The sequence below is a fragment of the Varanus komodoensis genome, unplaced genomic scaffold (assembly GCF_004798865.1).
Source record: "Varanus komodoensis strain SLA01 unplaced genomic scaffold, ASM479886v1 scaffold127, whole genome shotgun sequence".
NCBI lineage: Eukaryota > Metazoa > Chordata > Lepidosauria > Squamata > Varanidae > Varanus > Varanus komodoensis.
In genome coordinates this window covers 559,288-586,766 of record NW_025335366.1, presented here as the reverse complement: position 1 = coordinate 586,766, position 27,479 = coordinate 559,288, and the positions used below count along the sequence as shown (strand labels likewise).

At 49.7% G+C, this 27,479-nt stretch overlaps 1 protein-coding gene across 13 annotated transcripts; it reads left to right on the top strand.

Annotated features, from left to right (window-relative positions):
- On the top strand, positions 1 to 25,882 carry EIF4E2 (eukaryotic translation initiation factor 4E family member 2). 13 transcript variants are annotated; one of them, XM_044422437.1, is made up of 9 exons: positions 9 to 97; positions 2,185 to 2,248; positions 3,329 to 3,390; positions 8,173 to 8,307; positions 11,834 to 11,938; positions 12,452 to 12,604; positions 12,697 to 12,833; positions 22,498 to 22,582; positions 25,462 to 25,882. In XM_044422437.1, the coding sequence occupies exons 3-8, from the start codon at positions 3,337 to 3,339 to the stop codon at positions 22,541 to 22,543; spliced, it is 630 nt and encodes a 209-aa protein (XP_044278372.1). In that variant the 5' UTR covers positions 9 to 97; positions 2,185 to 2,248; positions 3,329 to 3,336; the 3' UTR covers positions 22,544 to 22,582; positions 25,462 to 25,882. The 13 variants fall into 13 exon arrangements, with proteins under 13 accessions (XP_044278371.1, XP_044278362.1, XP_044278368.1 ...); XM_044422434.1 differs by having other exon boundaries at positions 3,329 to 3,443; XM_044422425.1 differs by having other exon boundaries at positions 3,329 to 3,443; positions 8,118 to 8,307.
- Positions 25,883 to 27,479: the final 1,597 nt, after the last annotated feature.

Genomic DNA, 27,479 nt, shown 5'->3' with positions numbered 1-27,479 from the left:
GGGGGGCGGAGGCGGCGGGGCAGAGGCTGAGGGGGAGGCGAGGCGAGGCGACGGCGGCGCGTGAGGGGCCGAAGAGGATGAACAACAAATTCGACGCGTGAGTCGGAGGCGTCGCGGCCTTCAGGCAGGGTCCTCGCTTTGGACGGCTCCGCCCGCCCCTTCTCCCCGCCGGGTGGGGAGGAGCCCCTCGGCCTGGGAGGATGCGGGGAAGGAAGAGCAGGCCCGGCCGAGGCGCCTCTTGGGCCCTGTGCGAGCGGCTTCGAGCCCCCGCGTAGGCAGCTTGTCGCGCAGGGGGATGCGGAGAAGCTGCGGCGGCCGAGCGCCGCGCCGCCCGCACGGCCTTGAAAGGCACAGGACGCCCCTTCTCCTCCTCCTCCTCCTCCGCCGCGGCAGCTGCTCCCTGCGGCGCTCTCTTCGCCCGCGGCCTGAGAATAATTCGGCGTTTTCTGTCGGAATGGATGTGGAGGTGCCTCACCCTCTGCCGACCTATCTAGGCCAGTACGGCCTGCATGGAGTGGCAGTGGCCCCTTGGGATTTCAGGCAGGGGTCTTTTTAGGCCTCCCTGGAATCGGACCTGGGTTCGTAGGAATGTAGGCAGCTGTCTGGGTAATGCTGTGTGGTAGGAGCCACTCTCCTGGGTTTCAGGAGGAATATTTCCGAACCTTCCTGGAGGTGCTGGAAAATCAATCCCCAGAACCTTTTATATACGGTGTAGGTGCTTTATGGTGGGAGGGGAAGGGAAGGGAGAGGACTTCATTCATATGGAAAAAATGGCAGCTGTTACAAGAATCCCTAACAGATAGCAGGCATGGAAGAGCCTTGCAGCACCTGAAAGACTGCTGGCTTTATTATGGCGCATACTTGCAGATTTGGGTTCTACAGCATGAAAGATTAGGCAGTCATAAATTTGTGAGTTGTAAAAGGCCATGAGAGGCCATTATATCTGGGGAGGGACTGTAGCTTGATGGTGGGAATAAACTAGTCTAAGTATCAGGACGTAGCTCATGGGAAAAGTTTCTCTCTGCTTGGGACCCTGAAGAACACAACCTGTTGATTTTTGCCAGGTACATAGCGTTCCAAGAGAAAACCTCTGCCCTGTGTAAAGGTGGAAACATACCTGTGATGAGAGGAGGTGGTGGCTTGGTCCTCTCACTAAAGTTGTGCAATGCCTGGCCTGCCATATGTCTTCCCCGGAAGGCCCAAGAAGAAGAAAATGACTTGGTCTCCCAGTACTGGGCAAAACAAACTGGTACTCCCCAACATAGCAACCACTGGATGTTTCTGAGTACAGCTCCTCTCAGCCCTGACTGCTGGTTTAATGCTGGTGGTAGTTGATGCCCTCCAAGTGCTTTAGACCACATGACGAGCAAGGCTGGAGTGGATGGACCCGTTTAGCAGCTCCCAACCTTCCTATGTTTGGGGGCTGAGAAACGAACTGCTGAAATATGATGTGATTCTGAAATGTTTAGGAGAAGCAGCTGCCAGGGAGGCCAGCACAATTCTCGTACTCTTAATAATTATGTGGAAGAAGGGAATTTTAGCTGTTGAAGTTTTTCACACAGAGGTAAAGTCAAACCTGCCAAAATACCTTGTGTTACCCATTACTTAAGGGTGTGCTGTTTGCACGGAGCCAGTGCACTTCTCCACATATCTCCCTCCTTTGATGAGTGACAACAGGAAAGTGCCTGTTCAGTGGGGACACCCATATTACGGAAAGCCTGCCGTTGCCGTTGCTGCATGGCACTTTCATTGCTCCCTTCGTATAATATCTGGTTCCTAGTGTCCTATCATATAGTGTGTGGTGGGGAAACAGATAACTAGGTGGAGTTATTGGTCCTGCTGTGTTCTGTGAGATAATCCAAATGGGTTTCAGTCTTGGCACAACTGAGCAGGGGCAGAACCTGAGCTTTACTCCAGACACTATGGTAATCAGAGCAGTTCAGCACTCTCCTTAAAAGGGTGTCCTTGAGCTCAGTCTCTTATCAGATTGCCATTTAGTTTGTGTTTTTAAAAAAGTGTTAATACAATGTTCTTGTTTAAGTAGCTCAGGGCAGTGTACATGGCTCATCTATTTTATCCTCACAATGATCCTGTGGTATAGGTTAAACAAAGAGATATTAACTGGTCCAAGATAATTCAATAAGCTTTGTTGCTGAGCAGAAATTTGAACTTGTTCTCTCCTAGACTAAATTGGATGCCAACCATTACTCCAGGGGGGTGTGAATCTGAATTTTAAGATGGCAATGTGGTAAGAGTAAATCTGCTCCTAGCAATGAGTGTTATGGTTTGTACTGCATTTTATGAGTCTTCTTTCTGTGCATACCCCACCCTTCAGTATTGGGCATTTTGCTAGTCTTGAAGGAAAGAGAAATACCTTAAAAGTCAAAGAAGGGCCAGGTTCCTGCCAAGAAGGAACAGAAAGGCCCTAATAGAAAAGCGGTGAGATTTCTGTACGGGTTATATAATTATATATGAGTATCTGTAGATGTGAAAATATAACATCTTTTCTCAATTCCAATTTATTTGTTCTGTGATGGTGCCCACTCACTATTGTGTAAATTGAGCCATACTTTGGAGGTTTACACTTTCAAAAACCTAACAAGATTTGCATGAATCAATTTGTACCATTGCTGAAAACAATGTAGTTTTAGTGCAATTTGTGCAAATTGCACTAGAATTGTATGGTTTCCAGCTTCCAATTTGAACAAATAACACTATTGCACAAATTTCCTTTGGATTTTTCTTTAAACTACAGACTGTGTGTAAATTGTTACCGCTTTTTAAAATATATTCTGTAAACTGTTCTGAGATCTTGTCTAATTGAACAACATAGAGATACCTTAAATAAATAAATAAACAAACTGTAAGTCATTTCAAAGATAAGACTTGACATCATCCATTGAGCTCAAATGAGCCAGGCCTTACAGTGTCCGCGCCTTTCTGTTAGTGTCCTTAAACTGGGAGCACATAGCTAATACAAAATTAAAGTGTATAACAGAAACTGGTGTGCCAGCATAACCGTTAGACCCATGCTGTGTGCTTCCTGTTCGCCATTCTCCTGAGGTTGGATTTCCACACTGGCTGACAAGGTCCTGGTGCAAGGAAGTGATGCAGCTACTTCAGGTAGCATAAGAAGGATGGCGAACGGGAAGCATGATGGCTGGCATCCAAAGCAACCTGATCTGTGGAGGCGTCGGTTCCTTGTAAAATTTTCTCCCCACATCCCCATGGCCTGTCTGTTGTGCGGGCACTTAAATTTTTGCTTGTAAATGAGGACAGCAGTCCACACATGGTTTCCAAGTGATTCTTGTCTTTTCTTCTTTGCCAGTCTGAAAGATGACGACAGTGGAGATCATGACCAGAATGAAGAGAACAGCACACAGAAAGATGGTGAGAAGGAAAAAAACGATAGAGACAAACCCCAAATTAGCACCAAAAGGAAGGTACATTCTTGCCTCTTTATTGTAGACCAGATTGTCACATCTAATGGATGTTTTTGAGAGTGAATTAGCCTGTAACTTCAAAGTCAGGAGAATACTTGTGGATAATTCTGATTAAAACTCTCCTGGCTCACGTATCAATTTCTCCTTAACACAAATGCAGAATGAGTTATTTTGAAAATAGAAACAGTTGTGCGGGTCACATGAAGGTGAAACTACAACAGTACACAAGTCTGGAAGATGAGGAATTGATCCATTGTATGGTTTTTTATGGTGCATTTGATCACTGTGTGACCAAGAAGCAGGACCAAAAGACATACATTCTTAAAGGCTAAGGTCACCTGGAGAAAGGTAGAGATTTGATTTCCCAACTCCAGTGGGTTTTTTTTTTTTTCAAGGGTACCCTTTGGCATTCTATATATGAAAAGGGTTGTCATTTGTTCCTTTGGGGAGAATAAGTTCTGCGCTTGGAGACACTAGTCATGGGGGCAAGGATGCCCATTACTCCTCACAGAAGTCCACAGGGTCCCAAGCCTCACTGACAATGGACTCTTGACTCTGCAAGGCCCCTTGCCATATACAGGCCCCCTTTCTGTGTGCACATTTTGCCAGCCCTGGATAAACTTGAGATTCAGCCTGTTAAAGTATTTGGTTGCTCTGTAGTGAGCTCCTTGATTGCACCTGGCATTGGCCTGTGCCACCTTCCAATGAGGCCTCCTTAACCTGTCTTCTCTTAGTGGACTGACTTCTTGCACCGTGGCCCAAGACTGCTGGACTCTTGTGTTCTCTGCTGCTGTCAACTGCCCAGAGAGCTTCGGCTGTTGGATGGTATAGAAATTAAAGAATAAAAATGATCTCTCTCCCACCCGTATTCTGAGACTTTTGGCTCTCTTTGCGCCACACTGAGGCCAAAATTGCCCCTAGCTTGAATTAATTGCACACCATCTCTGTCTTAAATGCTTTGTTTGCTTCTTGCAGAGCCATCAGAGCTGACGCTCATGGCAGACAGATGCTGTGGGACCTTTTGCATCTGGTCTGTGTATTTCTGTAAAGTCTGCAGTTCCCAAGGTCTTTTCACACAATAAATGCAGTCCAATAGAAGCCCTCTGTGTGGCACTCAAAGGCATCTTCTTTGTGTGAATCCCTTAATTCATACATACATCTAAACAGACACTTTTTTAACCTCTGGAACCTTCCCCCAGGTGCCAAATCCTCAAAGAGGCTTAGAGGGTGGCAATGAGGGAAAGGGTCTTTTCTGTGGTGGCCACACATCTTTGGAACAGCCTTCCTGCTATGGCCTGTCTGGTGCCAAATTTGCCATCTTTTCAGAGCCAAGCCAAGACAGTCCTCTATGTGAAGGCCTTTAAAGATTTCTTTGGTCATTCAGGGGCTGGAGGGAGTTATCCAGGTGCTTTTTCTTCTTGCTGGATGTTTTATTGTATTTTTACAGTATTTTAAGCTATTTTAAATTATTTCTAACTTTTTAATGTGGCTTTATGCTGTTTGCATTGTATTTTTACTGTTTTATACTTGTCTAACCTGGCCAGAAAGCTTCGGCATTGGGGCAGTGTAGAAATGAAATAAATCATCAGTGGTATTTAGAACAGAATGGTTACCAGCCTGGCCTCCTGCATGCAACTAGAGGAGCTTAAGCAGAAGACTTGGCTAACCCCAATAGGGAATAGAATGAACTGATTCTACAGGTTACTGAGGCAAGTGTGACTATGGCCTCCTTGATAGAACATCCATGGACTTGTCACACAATGTGTATGCAGGTCCTGAAGAAGAGAATTGCTTTCTCCTCTAAAAGGAAGAAAGAGCGCTTTGTATAAAAGTGAAATACTCAAGATTATATCATACGCTAGCATGACCAAGAGATGCAACCCAAGGTGGCTGGCTATTTATTTATTTGGCGTTTTTAGATGCCATCCCAGCCACATAAGCCTCAGGACTGCTTCCAACAGCTAGACAGAGTTTCCCATGAATCCTGTTCAGTTCTATAGGGAAAGGAAATGGGCTGTAAGTGAGAAGGAACCTAATGTTGTGGGCCACTCAGCAAAACAAAGCACATCAAGGTTCATTCCTCTACATCCCTGAAACATGCAGATAGTCGTCTTTGGGTGGTATAGAAATGAAATAATACTTTGCTAATATGCATGCAAATGCCAGCAGAAGAGGTTTCATCTCAGGTGTACCCAAGAAGCCGAGCCCTCGGCTGGAGCTCGATAGGAGCAAGCTTGAATCTTGATGGCTGGGATTACCCAGGATTCGCCACTGTGAAGTTTATTTGTTTACTTTTCTAAATAGGGGAAGCAGCCAAGAAAAGGCCTTCGTCCACTGATTTTTTCCCTGGGCTTCTTTCAGTAGGCAGCCTTCTCACACGCACACACCCTGCTTGTCGTGGTAGCAGCTACAGCATTGGCGCTGGAGGCACCGCAGAGGTGCATCGAAAGCCTGTGGTGAGAATAAGGAGGAGTGGTGTCTCGTGCTTACAGTCATACTCTTGCAGCTGTTTCTGGGGAGGGAAAACCAGATTCTCTTGGTTTCCCCCACTCTGTACTGGGAGCTGGGTTTGCTGTGTTTTGACCTGGCCTGACTAGAAAGTGAACAACGTTGTTACAACGTTGCACAAATTGCCATCATTTGGTGTTTGTTCTCTGGTAAGCCTTGTGCAGTGTTTTTCGGATCACCTTGTTTCTGTTTTACTTGCTCTGACTAGCAGTAAGTTATGTCAGGATATGTTATGTCAAAGAATCAGGCTATGACTAGTGTCTTTGAGCCCACTGCAGATCCTGGAATCCCAGTGGGAAACTCATTCAAACCATTTCTTGCCATTCCCTGGTTTCATAAAGTATCATGGAAGGAGTGGTTTTGGGAAGCTTGTATACTCGTCTAAAACAATGTGTGATGAATCCATCTTAGGGCTAAAAAAGTAAGAGCACCTGCTCTGGATGATTTGAGGAAAGCCAAAATGCAGTAATGTTTTTTTCTGTTGTGCAATCAATGTACACTTTCTTCTTAGTTTCTGCTAAATGCTAGGAAAACTCACATCATTCTTGGGTCCAGAATTCACAATGAATTTCTATGACACTAGATGGGAAAGGTATGGAAAAGCTACTTTAGCTATAGCTATGGGATATCTTTCAGTTAATGAAGGTTTTACTGATTACCACAAGGTTATCCAAGAACAGAAGCCTGTATTTTGAAGAAAGTGAAAGAATTTGAGTTTATACTAGAACTTTGCAATCATAAATTCAATCAGTTCCTCAAACCCAGCAAGGCTCTACAGATTGGCCTTAGCACATATGCAAACTTTACACATCACTCTATTATTCTGTGAAAAAAACAGAGTTTTCATGAAATTGAACTCAGAGCAAAAGCAGACCTAATGCAGACTCAAAGTGTGTGGATAACAGGAAAAGTAAAGAACAAGCCAAATTGTTGCTAGTAATACCCTAATGCTGATGAGAGGCTTTCCCCGAGAGACAAAGTTCATGTAAAATCATGTAGATAACGGTATTTATTAGATTTCTGTGCTACCTTTTTCTTTTCTTTCTTGTGTGCTCCAGATTGCCCATCTGCCTGGAACACTTGGGGGGCGAGGAAGGGTGCTGGAGAGACCTTTGGGCAGTCCCTCCCCTTCACGCCCCCCAAAACACATCCTTCTCCGAGGCTGAATGCCTGACCAGCACGTTTCTTTATCGGGCGCCTCTGAGGCAGGGGGCGTTCGGCTCTTCAGTTCCCCCTCTGAGCTTGGAGCATTGTTCCCAAGCTCAAATCAGGGCGTCCGAAATATCCAGTGTCCCCTCAGATGTTGCTTCGGGGCCATAGGATTGCTTTCTAAATGACTTTTCCACTTCCGTTGCCTAAGCACTAATCTCTAAAGTTCTTGAGTTCATTACATTTAATGTCTTCAATTTCATATATTCTAAGTAAAAAACTGTGAGGTGTTTTCATTGAAAGCTATACAGTAATGGATACAGGATCACTGCAGGTCTGTATGTGTTTTATTTAGAATACCAGTATTATTTTTTCATTACAAGCTATTCAGCTACTTCCATTAACTACTTTCTGATCTCTGTAATTGCTGTTGTGTTTCTATAAAATAAGTGTCCTCGATTTTATATATAATAATTGAGGCATCATAAGGTATCTGCTCATGTACATAAAGCCTTTTTGTAAGAAGCATGTATGATTTCATTGTTTTTCATTGCATCTTTGTCTATGTTTATATGCAAATATAATGGTTTACTATTTATTTTTTCATTACCCCTTCCTTTATAACGTAGTATACTTTTTTCTCTGCTTTTTATGGTACGGAGCATCTTTCTTGGCATGGCTCAGGGCCTCCATATCTTAATATGGGCTTGGTTCTCCTGCAGTCGGAGGCACAGAAACGTGTGTCAGCAGGGTTCACGAACCCTTGTCTGATGAGTTGCTCTTAAGAAACAAAATGTCCCTCATGGGGCCCATCCTCTTCCAGCTTGGAGAAACTCAAGCACATGGAGGATTGCTAATCTCTTGTTTGAAGTATAGTCAATTCCTGCCGACTAATGGTCTCTTTCAGGCTATTAACAGAGATGGAATTTCACAAAGAAAATGAGGCTAAACGGTTCTTTCACGCTCTGTGATGGCGGGAACAGGGCAGGCTCCTAATGCTGCAAATGTCTCTTTCAGTCTTCTGTTTAGAGAAGTGCGTAAAGATAAACGAATGCTTCAATTCCACACGCAGGCTGCGGTTCCAGGGCCGGCTGAGCACCCCCTGCAGTATAATTACACCTTCTGGTACTCCAGACGGACACCCGGGAGGCCCACCAGCTCCCAGAGCTATGAGCAGAACATCAAGCAAATTGGCACCTTCGCCTCTGTGAGTGCACCCCTGTTCTTGCTGCGTGTTTAGCTGGGCTCAGTGTAGCCTGTGTGTGTTATCTGAACATGGGCAGATATGGAGCGGCGCAGTAGCTGAGCGAGGGGGCATGTGTTCTGCACGCATAAGATTCGGGGTTCAGTCCAGTGCATCCTTGCCTTGCAAGAGACCATGAAGAGTTAGTACAGGTCAAAGCAGACCGTGCTGAGGGAGACGGACCAAGAATGGATTCGAAAGCATTAAACTGTGTGTTTGTGGGGGGGGGGGGGGAGTACTATCGCATGTAGAGGTCAGAGCAGCATATTTGGGGTTCTGAGTGCTAGCAGGTCCCATGCTTCTTGAAATGAGGAGCTCTCCATCTGGCTCATCCATAAAATAACATGGAGACAGTGGGCAGAAAGCAGATTTTTCTGCCTCCCTCATAGTGAGGCCCAAACTTGGAGTTTCCCACTGAAATTGGCAAGACAGTTTAAAGGAAGTGCTTGGTTGCACGGCCCATTACTTACGGAACTCGCTGCCAGGAAAGGTGGCAATGGCCATTAGCTTTGATCATTTCCACAAAGGGCCAGACTAATTCATGAATGGCAAGTTTCCTACTATTCATCAGTTGTGACAGTTGAATGGAACCTCCCTGTGCAGAGGCCATGCCTGCCTCCGGCTACCCAGTGCCAGGAGCAGTGGCAGGGTAGCAAAGGGCAAGCTCCACTTACATGCTTCTGACAGCATCTGGCTGGCGCCTTGTTAGAAACAGGAAGCCTGACATAAGGAGCTTTAGGATCTGGTCAAGCAGGAATGGGTCTAAAGTTTCCTCCTTTCCAGGTACATCCAGCTTTCCAGTTTTCCACCCTGAAGGCTGTCTCTATTCCCCCCCCCCCCACAACACGGAGTAGAGCTTTCCAAGAGCTTTAAAGGCAGGGGTGGGCACCAGGCTCTTATATGGCTGGTGATTAGGGAGATGGGCGCATAGTCTGGCTGTATCTGGAGGGCTGCAGATTCTCCACCTGTACTGGAAAGCATCCAGAAACACCGTGCCTCAAAGAGTGAAAACAGTAGTGAGGAATGTGTGGTTCTCCAGCTTGTGGTCCGGTATAGCCAAAAGAGGGATTATGGGATGTAAAGGCTATGAAAAGTCTAGAAAGTTGCAAATGATCGCCTCTCGCCTCCACGGAAGAGTGACTTGACCCAGGTTTATCTTTTCTTACACGTTTTTGTGCACGTCAAGCTTAAGCCCTGGAATGTCAGGTGGACATTTTGATGTTAGTACACCATGGGAAAAAACTTGATGAACAGGTTTGGAGCACTGAAACTCTATGGACGGGAGCCCAGGTGTTTAAATGGTGAAGGAGGAGTGGTTGGGAGATGATTCAGACACAATTTACGTAGGTGTTCCTCTTCTCCAACTCCTGAACTTCTGCATTCAGTTTTGTTCTTCAGCCAGCTGAATGGGACCTTTGCCCTCTTTCTAGCAGCCTAGCTGAAGTCCTTCACAAAAAGCAGTTAACAATTGGAATGGCCGGGATGTGAGGAAGCCCTGAGGAGGACCTGCTGCAGGAAGTTGTGGTGCGCGGTGCTCCCATTCAGCATCCCACTTTCTTGCAGGATACTCCATTCCATCCATGTCTTTTTCCCTTGGAATTAGGATTCTGTAGCCACTAAGCCTATTTAATTTCCATTGGATTGTTTGCGAGAGAGTTACGAGGGTTGTCAGCTCAAAGTTTCTAGTCCGTCCCCCCCCCCCCCTTTTACAAACCTCAGGCTCCTCCGCATTTGTTCTTGCCCACTTCTCATTTCTTAGTAGCCTCAGTTGGGCTCCATCACAGCTCAGCTGAGTTTGTTCCTGACCTATCTGCTTGGGTCCCACAGCAAAATGTTGCAGCGTATCCCTGGTGTCCCTCTGACTGCGGGGCTGAAAAGGCTGAAGTTAGCATCCAGGGCACCAGTTTAACTTGGCTCCCATGCAAAATATATTTATTGAATTTGGTTTTTAACATTTAAAAGGGCAACTGGTCTGCATGCCAACCAACAGAGTATGAGGCTGCTGCTGCCGCTCTTGTCAGGGCAATCACAAAATACAGTTGGGCTCCCAGGTTCAAATTACCCTGGGCAGCAAGCCAGAGGCTACTTTGCTTTGCTTTAACTCAGGCCTGCTCCCAACTGAGTCTCCTTTTAGGAGAAAGATGGACTGTGTAGAACAGAGAAACAACCTCTCCCTTTGAGCACTCTCTCCCTGTGGAAGTTGCTTCTGGTATCTGGAAGTCAGCTGAGGAAGAGCCAGTCTAAGAAGGAAGGGGAGTAAGATTCTGGACAGTAGCTTCTCACAAACCCCCAAAATAGGACTCTGCTCCTCAGTAGTGCTTTGTAACTGATCGGTCTGGACCTAGCATTATGCCAGTGGTTCTGTTGACATCAAGTATAGACTGAACCTTCAGCAGAAATCCACTGTGCATGCTTAACCTGCGTTACGCTTCAGTGAAGTTCGTGGAGCTTATCTGTAAGTAAACATGCAGAGAATTGTGCAGTAAGTCCAGTAAGCTCTACAGAGTAGCACAGATATTCAGTTCCTTGTGGTTTGTCCCCTGGGGGGCAGCAGTGCTCTTCAGAAGCAACAAAGCACAGTCAAGAGAAGCCGTTCTGATATCCAAGACAAATTGTTTCCCAGTGTCTGCAACTGGAGGAGCTCTCTGCCCAGTTCCTGCAAGCTCCAAAGCCAGAGTCCCTTTTCACAGGGGAAGCAATGTGTGTTATACAGCTCTGTAGAAAGCTTGTGGGAATTCTGGATTTTAAGGGAGGCAGACCAACCCCTTAGTAACAGGGCTGACTGCTGCAGCTTAAGAGGTGCTTTTGAGGTTCTGAGATGCAGTGCTGCTGCAGAACAGAGAGACAAGGCTACATCCTTACTCCAGCTAGGAGCTGTTACGTGCCTCTGTGGAGAAGCAAGAACAGATACAAGCTGTTTTCCACGCTGAGCAACAGTGGCGGGAATCGTTGATCCATCCACGTTGGGGAACGTGGGATTAATAAATGACACCTGTGAAATTGCTGGCCTCTGGCCTAACTTTTTGCAGGGTTTGCAGCTCCTGTTCCTTCCACATTTCCTTCCAACCCTCACTGCTAGGGTTCTGATGCAGTCTAGCCGTCTGATCAGAGTATTGCAGGAGTTTGACTCCACACCACCCAATGCCATTGTGATAACAAAAGAAGATGCAGAATTCAGAGAAAGCCTTGTGTGAGCCACTGAATAGGTGGAGCAGGTTGCTGCTCTTCAAATGAGGAACACTTAAAAGAAAGTTAGAATTTAAAGGACTCTGTGGGGGTGGAAGCTAAAATAAGAAAAGAGTCCTGCCTCTTCTTTTTCTTAAGATTTTTCCCCTTTTTGGGATGGGAGCAGGGAAGGCAAAGGTGTCCCTGACCTTTAAAAAGCATCAGGTGCTTTAAGGCTCAGGTGCCTTATAGCCATCTACAACCAGACTCTGGAAAGAAAATTGTTCTGGGGAGGTTTGTCTGACTCACATGGTGCTTGTTACAGGTGGAGCAGTTCTGGAGGTTTTACAGTCACATGGTCCGTCCTGGTGACCTGACCGGCCACAGCGACTTCCATCTTTTCAAAGAAGGAATTAAGCCCATGTGGGAGGTGAGTCTGATACCTGCTTAAGGAGACTTGGGAAACCCAGTCACAGGGCCAGCTCAAGTTCTGCGGGTGTAGGTTAGTTTTCTAATATGGAAAAGAGCTGGATTTGGACTCGGGTTCAGATAGCTGCAGGTTGCATGGTTCCAGTGGGTGGCCTTGTGCAAGCCAGAATCCCTTCATGTCCGACAGTTTTCTGTCTGTCGAATGAGAGCAATGGCTTTCAGCCAGGGCTGCAAAGAGACAGCTAAGATGCCTGCAGCCCCTTGTTACCTTGGTGCAGAATTCTCATGTTGAAATGTTCATATGCATTTTTATGAAATACAAGAGCACCTGTTTTTAAAGCCATCTTTCACTTGTCCCTGTGAAGCATGCAGAGAGTCGGCAGACACTCTTGCTGGGAAAACGATCTGGTTCTGCCCCTGGCACCCCACTGGTCCAGCCTTTATTCTTTGCACTGTAAACCAGTAAAAAAAACAGTGGGTGGCTCACCTGTTTTCTTCCTTACCCTCTTCCCAGGACGATGCCAACAAGAACGGTGGCAAATGGATTATCCGCCTCCGAAAGGGCTTGGCCTCTCGGTGCTGGGAGAACCTTATTCTCGCAATGCTGGGAGAACAGTTCATGGTGGGAGAAGAAATCTGTGGGGCCGTCGTCTCCGTTCGCTTCCAGGTGCGTTGTCCCAGGGGCGGTGGGCGAGTCAGGCCTGCTGGTCAAGGTGTGGGAACTTCTCGTGTATTCACCTCCCACCGGTCGCCCTGCAGGAGGACATCATCTCCATATGGAACAAGACCGCGAGTGACCAGGCGACCACCGCCCGGATACGGGACACGTTACGACGAGTGCTCAACCTGCCCCCCAACACCATTATGGAGTATAAAACTCACACCGACAGCATCAAGTACGTACAGGGTGGAGGCGGGGTGGGGAAGTCCTGGCTGTAGTGCGCTTGTCTCGGCCCTGTCAATGTGGTGTGCAGCTTGGAAAAGAAATGGAGCTTTGCGCATATGCTAAGTCTGTCGAGCGCTGACTACTGTCTTTGTGGCTAACAGAGGCCACCTCAGGGTGCTTCCAGCTTCTGCTCTCGTCTGTTTTGCTCCGAACGTCTCAGCCCCTTTTCTGTCTGCTCTGACAGACCTCACTCAGTCATTTGCAGGCTCTGTACCTTCAGAGGACCCCTCCCATGTCTGTTGGCTTGCTGAGGAGCCCCTGAGCATCGGGGCATTCTCAAGGGGGTCCAGGTTCACACTCGCCTTGTGCAGGGTGTTTGCTGGGCCGCTAGGAACTTGCCGTCACCCCACAAGAACTGGGAGCTCCTCTTAGGGTGCGTCCAAGGCTCACCTGCAGGGGAAGGTCTCTGGTGGCGAACAAGGGTCTTGGAGGGAAGCTCGTCTGTCCTTGCTGATCTTCTCACTGAGGACTCCCCAAAAAAGGTCCCCTGAAATTCCTTGAGCTGCTGGCCTGCTGCTTTGTAGATGGACAGGCTTTTGCTTTCCCCTGTTCCAAGTCAAGGTGGCAGGGGAGGGCTGCCCCCCGCATTATTTGAGTGCACTGCATTCCTGGAGAAATAAAATGCAGGAGCTAACAGGGATTTATACACCCATTAGATTTATAAATGTTCTCAGGAAGGCGCTATGTAAATTTACTGCGCTGTACAAATGATTTCTAATCATAATAAATGCTGTATATTAAATCCTCCCAGCCCCCCAGTGACAGAGGCTCTTTAACTAGAACAGAGGATTATAGTACACAGAGAGGACAGCTGTATTTTAAATAAGACCATTACAGTTTACCATGCCAAGCCATTCAAGATGACTTTTATTTTCCTGCAAAGTGATGAAGGATCCCGACATATTTAAGAGCTTTCAGAGTGGGGATGAAGAACGCAAAAAATGGTTTCACTTAAGTGCACCATAAGCAAAGAAGCAGATTGGGTCACCTGGGTTAGCAATGATGAGTCCAACCAAAGAGGATGAAAAGAGAAGAACTTGTTTGAGAATTTTTCCATCCAGTCAGTGAATGGGGGCAGGGGGGCGGTGTCTGATGTGGGCCTTTTCTACTCCCGCTCCCCAACAAGAAGCTTGCTGTGGCTCTGTAGAGGGAGGCAAGACCCTCAAAAGGAGGCGCCCAGAACAAATGCAAGAATGGCCCTGTTGGATCAGAGCAGAGGTGCGTTAAATCCGGCATTCTGCTTCCCACAGTGGCCAGAAAGAAAAGCCCGGCTGCATCAGGCCAAAGGTCCATCCAGTCCAGCGCTCCATCCACACAGTGGCAAACCAGCTGCCCAAGGAGCCCTCAGGCAGGATGGGTGCAAGGCCTCCCCATGCCCAAGCTCCCCAGCAAGTGGGGTGTGCAGGCTGGCCATCCCTGGTCAAGGAGGGAGCACATGGCCAGCAAGGCTAGTAGCCACTGATTGCCTCCTCCCTTGGGAAGCTATCCAGTTCTTTGTTAAAGTCATGGGTGGCCATCGCCACTTCCTGTGTCAGCAGATTCCATAGTTTAACTATACTCAGAGGAAGCCCTTCCTCTTACCTGTCCTAAACCTTCCACGAATCAGCTTCCTGGAATGACCCCAGGTTCATGTATTATGGGAGAGAAAGAAAAATGTTTCCTCCTTCACTTTTTCCACACCATGCATTATTTTGAACCCCCTTTTCATGTCTCCCCTAATTTGCCCTTTTGCTAAGCTAAACAGTCCCAGCTGTAGCCTCTTCTCAAAGGGAGTTGCTCCAGCCCCCTGATCCATTTTGTTCCTTTCTCGGTACTTTTTCCAATCCACAACACCTCAGGAAAGCTCGTAGCTAGAATGTGATGCGGACCGCCACCTCCTTCGTCATTTGTCCCCAGCTTCTGATTATCAGAAGTGTAGTGCAGCTAAGCAGAAAGCATCCACGTTTGACCTGAATGGTTAACACCCCTAGTAGATCTATCCTTCCAGAGGCTTCCTTATAAGTTGCTACGTTAAGCTGCTGTTCTTTAGTTTGCTTTCCCTCTTCTGTTTCTGTTGTGAAGCCCAGAAAACGAGTGACCCCACTGGGTGACCGTTTCTTGCTGTGACAGCACCCCTCAGTCAAAATGGTCTTAGTGACATAAGATGCTGTCCTCTGTCCCTTCCAGGGTGGTTCCAGTCCGGTCTGTAAACCTTCAGAGCTCTCATATTTACATGCTAGACCAGCAGAAACGCCTGTTTGCTGCCCACCTGTGGCTAAGTGCCCTTGTGGGCTTTCTTACGGTAGTTGAAGCCTCTCCCGTGTGCCCTGCTTCATGGTGAGGCTGCGGTTGCAGCCTTTGACCCAGAGCCACCGTTGCCCGGAGAGGCTCTTGCTAGAATTGCTTAGGGAAACTGCGTCTTTCTTTCCCTCTGCATTTGCAGCAGGCATTGCTTTTCCCTCTTTATTAGAGACTGGTAGTCAGTAAGCGCTTCCATTTGTAAAGCGCCAAAGGGCACAGCCCTGTGGTGTCGAGACAGGAAAGTCTGACAATTTCAACAACCCTCAGCCAGCAGTGCTAGCTAGCTGGGGAACACGAGGAGTTGTAGGATTTTTCTCACGCTAAAAACGCCTTAAATCTCCTGGATGGTGTATAATAACGGAGAAGATTGCAGGCAACTAAAGATGGGACTTGTTCAGGGAACATTTGCAACAGTCAAAGATCCTCTGCTTTATAGAAACAGCAGATTAATTATATTGAAGTACAAGGCAGAAGCACTCAAAAAGCAAATGGCGTCTACCACACATGTACACCGTATGCTATAACATCCTTAGATAAAATGTAATGGAATAACTAGCCTGTACTAATATACCTTCAGTGAATCAAACCTCTAAAATAAGATCAATATGATTTTTTTCCTTTCAGCCAGTATAAGTGGGGCTATACAAGTCCAAATCCCTAAGTCTTGATAATTCTTTTTTAAGGGTGTTATAATTTTGGATGGCGTAGACGTCAGCACTGGTTGGGCTGGAGACAGAAGGCGGTTGAGTATCTGGTGAACTGTTAACAGTCCTCACTATGGCTATGCTGGCTGGAAATGATGGGGTTGTAATCCAGTACATATGGAAAGCATGTAGACTGAACTGGACCTTGAACAAGGCAGCAGTGAGCCCTGTTGGTCTTTCCCTGGAGCCGTCTCTGGCTGCTTCATGGTGGCATTGATTGGCTGGGGCCCATTTCATTTCCATCCCTTCATAATTCATTCCTTGAGCATATTTTAGGCAAAGAAGCTTCCCTAGCCTCATAGCCCCTTCTCTCCGGACTGCTGAGCTGCCACTTACAGTTCCCGTCTTCTCACCCCTGTACATGAGCCCTGCCCTGACCTGCGAGACAATCTGCAGGTGGCCAGCCATTCTGCTTGTTGACTTGTGATGTTTATAGTCTGCCTTGTAGTAGCTGCACAGTATTTTGTGACAAACACAAATGAAAATTTGGATCCAAGAACAAATGGGTAAGTGAGAGAAGGTGGGTGTTCCACGGTCACACTGCTGGGTGCCTGGATTGGCCCTATTGACACATTCCTATTCCTGGCACGGGCAGCACAGCGCCTGTGCTGAGCACCCACAGCTTGCTGGACACACCTGAATTCCAAAGCACTGATCGCAACCCACCCATCACCAGCCTCGGTGACCGCATTTTCTGTTCCATACTAGCGACTTTTATAAATGCTTCTCCAGTCACAAGCCAACTCCTCATGGTCATTGCAGCACTTAGTGGACTAGAGCTAAGAGTTTGCAGCCAAGGTCTCCCTCTCTCTTCTCTCCTCACACAACCCTTCAAATGATTGCCAGTCCTTTGGTGCAGAAGGGATGTGCTGAGTCCAGAAATCAGACATTTAAGTCCTGGAATCTTTCAGGTTCACAGCCGGCTTTGCAAATCCCTCTTTGTCTACAGGGCTTTAATCCGAAGGGCCGGTTTCAGCCACTCTTCAGTGATGTGATGGGGTAGAGGATTTTGCTTCTCCACCAAAATAGTCCCTTTGATGGATAGGATTGATCTCTTGCCCATCCACATTAAGAGAAGCAAGGAGAAAGGGGCTCGCAAGCTCCCAGCGAAGGGGAAGTGGCAAATTGACTGAAGGTGTGCCAGTTTGAATCAATTGTGCTTTTAATTAAACCCTACTGCAGCAGAAATTAATTGTCCCCCTTGACGGCCTGTGCAGAGAGGCCAATGGCTAAATTGGATGCAGAAAGTGAATAACCCTTTTCCTCTCCATCCCAGCTCCAGAAATACTTGCTCCCATCCCGTACCCTAAAACGCCCAGTGGTGGCCAAGCAGCACCGGCTGCACACCGTTGTCCCCTTTCATTCTGGGGTCTTCGGGGGACAGGCGGGTGGTTCGGGCAGAAGTGGACCCTGCCCTGAGCCACGTGGCAAGTCAAGAGAAGCCACCGCGTGCCGATCTGGGCCTTTTTCTTAGCCAGAGTAACTTGGATTCTCCCGCTAAATCTCAAGCCAAGAGCACTAACATTTGAGATGGAAACAAGTCCTGTGAGACAGATTTTGTTTAAATGTAGCAGAGTGTTTGTTTTTGGCAACACAGACCCTGATTTTGTTCTGAGGGAGTGAAAGCGGGTGGTTCTGGCAGTGGGAGCACTGAGGGCGTTGTGGGAATTGCGGGGAGAGCCATACTTGGGATAGCACCCCCACTCAGCACTCTCACCGTTTTTCGAACCCAGTAAGTTTCCTGCATTGGTGGACACCTAATCGTTCTTATGCAGCAAAGTCTGGCTCATTTCTGCTTAATCCATTTTTGACTAGCCAGGTACTTCTGGGAAATTCACAGTCGAGGCGAGGCGGCACACTTCTCTTGCTTTTCCACCAGTGGCCAGTGCCTCTGACGCAGAGGTTTAGTTGAGCTCTCTTAGCCAGTATCCTTTGAATGGCCTCTCTTGCCCTAATTGCCCAGTCTTGCAAACTAAGTAAAGTCATTAGCTCGGCTGGGAGGACCGCCCCCCCCGGCCTCTCCCTTTCTCCATCTCCTGCACTGCAGCACCTCGCTGCCCTTCCACACTTCCCACGCTGGGCCTGGAGGACTGAAGGGATGCAGATGTGGAACCCATCGGCATTCCCTGCCGGTTGGTGCGATCTGACCCTTTCCCCGACGGTGTGGCGCTTGGAGTACTTGTAAGGCACAGGGAGAAGGGACCCTGGCTCTGTCCAGATTGTTTAACACCAAAATGGGATGAGGGGAGTTCCACTGGACCCCCCTCGATCATCGAAAAATTGTGTAAGGAGGCCACAAGATTCACACAACGTGGCAACATGGCTCACCGCAACAGATCGTCATAATGTGTGAACCCAGACCACTTTCCTCAGGGTGGCTTGTTTTTTGTTGCCAGGCCACCCTGAGAACCCACACCTCGTTTTAGGGATGATTTTGCCCACAAAGGGTTGTCAGGGTCCAAACCCAGGAGAGCTGCTTGCGTGTGGGTTGCTTGGATGGGCTACACCGCTGCTTGGGTGGAGGGGCAGGAACCGCAGCTGTTCCCTGCAGTCTCATCTAGCCACCAGTGGTTCTACCCTCAGCCAGTGCCCAAAGACCCTTTGGAGTAGCTGCCTCTCATCCACCAGCTGTTTTCTTTTAGAGTCCCCCGAATTGTGCAGATGTGTTTATAATTTTTGTCAGTCTTTGGTAAATGCACAGTGTATAACTGCAGATGTCAGGTATGTGCAGTCTTGCTGGAGCAAGTTCCCTGTATGTTTCGGTGGTCAAAGGTAGCACAGGGAAAGGGGCAAGGGAACTGACAAGGCAGGACTGCTACAACCAGATTTGCGCGCAGCTGACTTGAGCTGGGGTTGGTGCAATTTTTTAAGACTGTGGAAGTGAAATGGGTGCACTTTGAGGAGCAGAGTGGTTAATGCAGGTCTGTACGTGTCCTCCATTTATCCATTTATTTCCCGGCTACTCAATTTGCATACATACCCCAGTCCAAAAAAGTGCGCTGTTTTCCTAGCAGCTGAAAAATAAAAGTGGACATGGCAGCACAAGATGGAGCAAGGGGGGCCTGCGCCCCCTGAACACCCGCCTGTCCATGGCGCTTCAGTCACTGTCTTCCGTGAGGCCGCCACCCTAAGATTTAAAAACAGACAATAAAAGCACTGAGGGACTTGCTCTAATTTCAGCCGTACAGAATCCAAAAAAGAGCAATGGAAAGAGGGAGGGAGTTAGTTTTTTTCCCTTCTGGAGTAGTTGCGGACTTGGGGAAGTGTTGAAAATGTCAAGGACACTGAAAACTGCCAGTTGGACCTTTAAAAGCCGGGAAAAAAACCATTTCCTCCCCCACTTTTGTTTCCCACCCCCGCTTTTGGTGCTTCTGACCCGTGCTACTATATCTCTGTCTTGCTTTACTAGTATTTCTCCCCAGACCTTCACAGCTGTGTGCAGAGCAGCCAAGAAGCAGCTCATCTCGTCAGTTTCATTGTATGTTGCCTACTCCAGTCTGGTGCACCTTTGACAGCTGACACATACAGCAAAATTGACCAGGTGCAACTAACACGCCAGACAGCCATCAAAACATGCTTGCCCACTCCCTAAAGACCAACACAGTTTGGTCTAAATGCACATCTTGAGGCTCCCCAAAGGATTTGTAAAAGCTGGACAGTGAAAAGTGATCAGAACAGGAGGGGGGCCATGGCGAGGAGACAAGATGGGTTTTGCTGCAAAATCCCCTGAGATAGGTGCCAGAGGTGACTGCGGAGCTGCAGGTTAAGGACAGGGAGACCCACACGCAGCAAACCCCGTTGTCTGTCAGGTGTACTGTGTGTGGTACAGTGAACACCCCACACTGCATAGCATGTCCACACAGGCTTCATGTGCCCATTGGGGACCTGCCCGTTGTGTAATCCCGCCCCCAAGGCATTCATTCAAGAGCTCCACGAAGAAGCAATTCGCGCCATGGCTTGTGGACCCCAGCAAAAGATCAGGTGCTTACCTTGGTTGTTAAGGCCTCAAGACTAGAATTGCAGTGAAAGTATTCTGCTTCACCGCTTGATGTGCTCAACTGTCCTCACAAGCAGTTTTCCTTGGGGCCTGAAAAGCAGCTTGTTCAGTTGGGACTTGTATCATGCTCAGCAATTTGACAGGAGCAGCAGGAACAGTTTCCCTGTGGCCCCTCTTGTTTGGTCAGGATTCAGGGCTTTCCCCCGCCAACTGTGCTGCTCTTGTAGGATTACTGGTCCAGAACTGCTGGATAGGCGCTTTGCAAGGCGGGAACCATCTGGCACTCACTCTGCCTGCAGAGGATCTCAGCCGGGTGGGGACTTGGAGTGATAGAGCAAGAGAGTATCAGTGTCCACAATCTGGTATCCTCCAGCTCTATTGGACTGCAACTCCCATCATTCCCAGCCAACATGGCATCTGTTAAGACCACTGGTCCAACTAGTCCAGTATTGTAGTGTTCCCTGACAGGCAGCTAATGGTTTTCAGAAAGATTGAAACCATATCCAGATGTTTCTTACTCATGACCCTGACCCAAGACCCCTGTTGCATGCAGCCTATATTCTCTCAACTCTTTATTACCGTATTTCTATGCAACCCTTTTCATCCTTGCCACAGTGCTGCAAGGTAGCTTAGGCCAAGCGTGGGTAGGTAGCTCACCCAGCGAGTTTCATGGCTGAGTGGGGACGAGAACCTGGATCTCTCAAGTCCAGTCTAACCACTCTGCCAAGCTGCTCTCCATGACCAGTGAGCGGAGAAAGCGCTTGGCTGCTCCCCCAAAGCAGTTCTCTGCGGGAGAGGCCAAGAGCCCTCCGTATCCTGATACGAGGGAAACCAGGGGAAGAGAGAGGGGATTCTGAGTGCTGGGTCCTGCCCACTGCACAGCTTGGGAAGAGTTAAAGAGCAGAGCGTCCTTCGCCGCAGAAAGCCCCGTGCCTCTGATCGCCGTGGATAATCACTCCGTTCGTTCCTGTGAGCCATCGTCTCTCTAAGCAGCCTCCGTTTGTCTGGCTCTGCAAAGTAGGCAGGTTTTGTCCCTTGCTACTCACGTTCCCCATCAATGAGAAAAATAGCACCGATGGAAGCCACATTAAGCCCATTCCCTGAGATTTATCTGAAAGCACTTTTGCTGCAGATAGTGATAGCATTTTTATGTTTATTGTGAGTGTCATTAGCAAAGCAGATTTAAGGTGGGACGTGACTGGCAGCACTCGGCTCCCCCTTTCCAATCAAAAAATGGCTCTATTAGCGCACTTGGATACGGCCTGCAAAGTGATGCATTGCCTGGAGCTGCTCTAAGCCCTGAGTGAGGTGGGGAGCTGATGGCTTCTGTGCTCTTTTCGTTTACTTGTCGCTTTTCTTAAGCAATGAAGCAAGGCGTTGACATTCTTGGAATCTCCTCCACCATTGCCCAGGCAGGAAACCGCTCTGCCCAAGAATCCGCACAGCTGGGATTGGGACCTGCTGCCCCTTGGCTGGGGCAGGAGTGCAGTTGGCACCCCAACAACAAAGTGTCTGAGTCAACAAAATGTGTCTTGCTGTGCATCCCTCCAAAATGGGTGTGTGGGTATTTAAAAAAAATAGGGTGCCACTATCTGTACTGGATAGAAAAGGGGCTTTGCTCCATGGAAAATACCTGCTGTGAATGGACACGGTCCCAGGTTCCCACAGCGCAGGAGCTCCAACTGAGCAATGCGCCTTGAGTACCAAAGACGGAGCGGCACCCTCTGTCCGGGTTTAGCAGCTTCTCTACTGGGTCTTCCAGTTACGAATCTCAGCAGAGCCGCTCAGCAGCCAATCTTGAGCCAGCCGGAGCAGTGGTCTGGCCCAGTCTAAGGGGGGGGGGGCAGCCACAGGTTTCCCCTGCAGATGTCCCATCCCAGCCGTTCCATTCCCCTGGAGCCCTGGGCCGCCATGACCAGGCAGTCAGGCAGGGCACACTGGACACCTTGAAGGTGGCTTCATGTGTGCCTTCAGCTCAGGCACCCTGAGATGCAGACGGAATTGTCCAACTCCAGCACAGCCGGCTGGGGAATCCTGGTGGGGAACACTCTTTCCCTACCAGCATCCACCGGATTGTGCCTCTAATCCCACCACGACATCCCTACGAGCCAGCCCCATTCCTGTGCTAATATGACTTGCGTTAATCAATGTCATCAGCAAGCAGGAAGCTCTGTGGAGGAACAGGCCTCAAGAAGACGAGACCTTCTGCACTCGACCCCCAGCAGGAGAGAGAGCCAGGGCTGGGGCAGAGAGCGGCTGTTCACAGAGGAAGGGGAGGAGAGGGCAAACCACAGTAAACACAGATGAACATGAGCTCAGATCACTGCACCTCCCCAGGCTATGATTTGGGGGCGGGTGGGGGAGCTTCCAAGCTGCGGGCCTTGGAATGTCAGAGCTGCGTTTTCAAGGCCGCTTCTGCCCTTGTCGGGGCCATCGTGCGAATATTGCTTTGCACCCTGCAGAGAGACGCTTTAAAACTGCATGTGATTGTCTTTGCTCTTGTTCAGACTTAAGCCTTTGGTTTGAAGTGCTGGTTTTTTTTTCTTCTTCTCCTTTGTGTGTGTGTGTTTTTCCCTCCCTCTCCTCCCTCCCCCCCCCACCCTGTTTTGTTTCTTCCCCCTCTGGCTTGCCAGGGCCTGGGAGGAGTTTCATGGCCTGGTGAACAGCGGCGGTCGCTGAGTGAAAGCGGTCGGTCCCTCCCTCTCTCATGCACCCAGGGTAGGGCCTCATCTTTATTCTTAATGATTGCGTGACACACCTCTCAGCCAGAGGCGCCCCCTCCCCGAGTGCAGACACACAACAACCCACCCAGGCGGGGGCAGTCCCTCCGTCCCAGTGCTCAGTCCACTTGTTAGCCCCTCAGCCTTAGGATCCCTCCTGCTTTTTCTTTTGACTAACTTCTCCATTGTTTTGAAGAAGCTTTCTTTTAATCTTCCTCCTTACAGCCCCGGAGCAGCATCCAGCGAATGCGCCCTGCAGGTTGCGCCGTAACCCAGCCATTCCCATCCCGGTGCCCGCCCAGTTCACTGGGAACGGCCCTGGACTGCAATTCCCAGCCATGCTGGTTGGGGTTGCTGGGAGTTGCATTCGAGTGAACCAGTGGACACCTGGTGGAGGAAGGCGTCTCTTGTTCCGTGTTGCCAAGTCTCTGACTTCAGTGGCCCTGTGAACGGGAGCCCCCCAGATGCCCTGGCCTTGGCATCCCTGTGGAATCAAGCCCCCTCAGGCTCTCCAGTGCTGCTCTAAAGCAGCCGCGCCAAGAAGCCCACTTCAGCCGCCTGACGCCACCAAAGAGCCCCTCTCTTTACTGAGCTGTTCCCGTCAGATTGGGGTCTGTTGGAAACAAACACCAGGCCCACCTTTGTAAGCTTGCCAGTAGATGTGCCTTCGCCTTCCCCAGGCAAGAGGGGCTTCTTGTGAAGCTGCACAAAATTTTCCTCGGAAATGAACCACATGGGTGCTGTGGTGCCTGGCCCGCTTGTGAGCCCACACGGCCTCCGTGGAAGGCCGCTGCAGCCCCAAGCAGAGGCATCCCGAGGCTGAGAGGTCTGTCTTCAGCACGCTTGTGTTGTGGGGAGTGGATGCCGGTTGTTGCAGAATGGAGATGTAGCTGCCCCTGCTGAACCTTGCAAACTCGTCACGTGCTCCAGGCCAGCACAACTTGTGGCCCAGCCATCCACGTGCAGTGCGCCTGCTCTCTGTTTTTGTTGCGTGCTTGAGGTTGCACAGACGCCGTGCATGTCGGGGGACGTGGGTGGGGTAGGGTGCCAAGGACCTGGCGGGGGGAATGCATGGCTGGGGGCCAGCTTGGGTGGGCCGCAAGTTGCAAAGTCCAGACTCGGCCTTTTGAAGTGTGCCCTGTGCCTGCCAGTTGGCGCCTCCGTAGAAGATCCTGGGTTGCGCCAAAGGTTTTCCACCTGTGGGGTGGCACAGCGCTGGGCTCCAAGCCCTCGCCACATGCAACACGAGCAAGACTGGGGCCAGAGGGCCAGCCCATCGCAGAAGAGCTGGGGGCAAGCGGCTTGGTTTCTGCAAGGCTCTCATTTTCTGCCCATGCATGGCCATTTGCAAGGTACTTGTATGACGGGGGTGAACATCCTGTGGTTTCCCAGCCTCCCCCACCCCGCAGGTCTGCACCTCCGAGCGTGTGCCCGTCATGGCCTTGAGCTGATCTGGTTTGATCTCCACAGGCTGCCCCCAGGGTTTACTGGCCCGCGCTCCCCCCAGGTGGCATGTGTTTGTTTTTAAGTGCTAGGCCAGTTTTAATAGGCCAAAGATGACTGAAACACTGCCTGTAAGGGGCGTTTATTATTAGAAAGGTTTTCCAGTGACCTTCCTGAACACAAAGCCATCGCTGTTTGCCAGGTTCCTCCCTCCAGGAGAGAGCCAAGTGCCCCTCAGACTGCAGCAGAAACTTTGGGTTGCTTGTGTGCTCTTGGAACACTAAACCCATTAATGGAGGAAACAAAGAATAAAGGCACTATAGCACTCAAGTGAGGCCGGGGGAACCCTGCTCTGTAGGTGCGGAAGCAGTACAGAAGTGGATGTTGTATCACCTTTCGCAGAGGTGACCTTGCTGCCTTGGCATTAAGGAATGACTGCAGTGGCCAAACCCCCCTGGTTCTTGGACTGAAGGCCAGAATTCCTGCCTCTCCCCAGGCCAGCCCAGCCCAGCCCAGCCTGAAACGGTCACCAACTTTACCAACTTGGTAAATTACAGTTTTCCCTTGTTGTGGGTCCCACCGAACGTTCTGTGAGCTCACGCAGTGCTGGCCTTGATGGCACTGAACTAGCTGCACTGCGAGCCAAACTGGCCCAGTTTTTTCCGGCTGGGGCTCTCCAGTAGCCCTGCTGGGCAGCCTTGCCAATCGGAGGTCGCTTCCCTGGGCATCGGTCGGGTCAGTCCTGGCTTGGCTGCCGATGGGTAAATTTTTTGGTACCCCTCATTCTGGGTTTTGTCCTCTCACCTCCTTTAGCCAAAATGCATTTTTCTCACAGGCTGCTTTGCAGGCAAAGCTGCTAGGCCCTTTTCAAAGACGCCACGTTGCTTCTTCAAGGTGGAGCTCAAGCTGCCTCGGGGGTGAAGCTGTGAGCACCGCCAGTGCCCAGAAGGGGCCTGAGAGAAAGAGGCTGATGCAGCAGGGCGGGTGGGACACACGTCACTGGGGAACCAACTCGTAGCAGACGTACGGCAGTGCTGACCAGTAGATTAGATCACAGGGAAGGGGCTGGACAGATCCCTTTCCCCCTTGCTGTTCTGCAGTGGAACTCGATGCAGGACTGCAGGCAAACACTGGGCCGCCTGGGGGAGGTCTAGCAGCATGCCCAGTCACACCACCGTGTTTTGGTCAGCTTTTCCCGTCCCGGGAAGTCACTCCCTCGCCAGTGCAGGTGGGACGGGGTAATCACTCATGCTCAACAACATGGTCGTCCGCTGGTCTAGGTCTCTGGAAGTTAATTTGGGAATTTAGGAGTATTTGTTCCATATGCAAAAACCCAAAGCAAGTTTAACCCGTTTTGTGCCTGCACTTAATAGCTTGAATGCAGCTGCTTTCTCTTCTGTGTTTACTCACTCACTCTCCTCCTTTATCTTTCAGAGATAACTCAAGTTTCCGAAATACCAAGATCACCCTGTGAGGAGGGGACGGGAGCGCTCCTCCTTCTCAGTCTGGTCCAGAAAGGGGGGAAGGGCCTCCCTGGGTGCCCTGCACTCCCTGGTTGCTGAAAGGTACGCAGGATTGCGGGGCCCTGCACCCCTCGCGGAAGACTTTTACACCTGCACTGAGGACTGGCCTTCTGTTACCCAAACATTCCGACTGGCCGAGCAGGTGGCTGTTCTTGGCGTTCCTCCGCGGAGCTCGACTGCCTCCCACTTCGCTTCTGCCCAGCACCGAGAGGCCTCTGCCGGGAGCCTCTCTCCGCCCAGGGCCTTCCAGTATTACAAACGTCTCTGCTCCAGAGGCAGCCTGAAGATTGGCAGGGCCCCTTCCACCTCTGCCAATAAATGATTCGGCCAGTCGCTGTCTCCACGTTGTGTCTGTTCATCAGTGCTTTTGCGGGGGGGGGGGGGGCACTTGGGGAAGGCCTTCACGGAGGGCCATCAGGACCCCTTCTGGGCCTCCCCACAGTCACAGACAGGTTGACTCCCCAGGCGTGCATGCACTGGATTGCACGGGTTCTTCATCTGCTGTGCAGGTGGCAGCCGTGATGCATGCCTGCTTTGGGGCTAATGAATGCATCACGCAGAATAGATGTTCAGCAGCTCTTAGCTGTGGTGGTGCAACAGCCTAGGAAGAGGAGTTTGTGGAACGGCCAGAACTCTAAGATGAGGGGCCATTGGAGCAAACCTCTGATTTCAGCCCTCGGCAAAGTCTCCGCCATTTCCCTTGCAGCACAGAAGCCACTTCTGCCCCAGGGATGCCACCAGAAACCACATCCCCCCACCCCCCTCCCCCGGTAGGTTGCCAGCCTCCGTCCCCAGGCACCCACCTGTGCGTTAGGAGTACTGATTGCGTGGGCAGAGCGAGTTTGGATGTGTCTCCAGTGACACTGGCTGAGAAAGGGCACGTGGCAGCATGACTAGGCGGTCTGGAGGGTGCAGCTTACATCGCCCTCCTTGGGGATTACTTCAGGCTAGATCTCTCGGTCTGCACTGCGCGTCTTTATGGAGACCAGCGTGGCTGCCCAGCAGGCAGGGGCGGTGGGCTTAGCCACCTCCCACCCCACGTGCAGTCTGGAAAACAGAGGCCGTAACTACTCCATGAGGGGTGGGAACAGATCAGAGCCCAGATTCCCCGTTAGGGTTGTGCAGTGATGACTGACCTCTCCTTTGGTCCCTTTGAAGCTCTCACCGGGGCCATAGAATTGCTCTCCAAGTGCTTGGAGAGCCCTTCTCATCTGGGACGAGAGATTTGGCAACGAAACCCGTATGTTTCAGGCCTACATCTGCAGGATCTCTTTTATTAAACCAGGTGTCGCCATCAATTGAACGAGCCTCCCAGGGATGTGCTCGCGAAATGAGGTGGGGACTTGCAAGAGCAGAATCCCCATTAGTTTCTGTCAGATTTGTAGCTGTTTCATTCCCAAAGGGACTTGAAGCAGAGAGCCGAATAAACTAACATGATTTTAGCTACTTTAAGCTGGCTTTTCTATTGTATGCACATGTGTGAAATAGAAGATAGAAAAAAGCTTCCAGGTCTTAGTGGTGAACGCTTGACAGAAAAGGTCACCTGGCTTTCTCTGCAATGCAGGAACAAGGTGGCTAATGATAAACAAAACTTTGTAGCCACAGAAGGAAAACCTAAAAAGCAGTAAAAGCACAGGCAATCAAAGCAATGCAAAACAGGTAAGAGGGATTAAAATAACAAATCTTTAAAGACCTGAAGAAAACTAATGTCTGTTGTGACCAAACTTCCTTAAGTGTTGACTTAAAACTAGGCACTGAGAAGGCCAAATGTATCTTTCTAGATTCCGTAATTGGCACCACAAGCAAAAAGGCCCAGCCAATTTTTCCCACTAGCCAATTACCTTGCAGTAATGGGCCCACAGGAAGGACTGAAGACCCTTAGGTAATTTCTCAGGGAGGTTTATAGAACTGTAGAGCTGGAGAGGACCA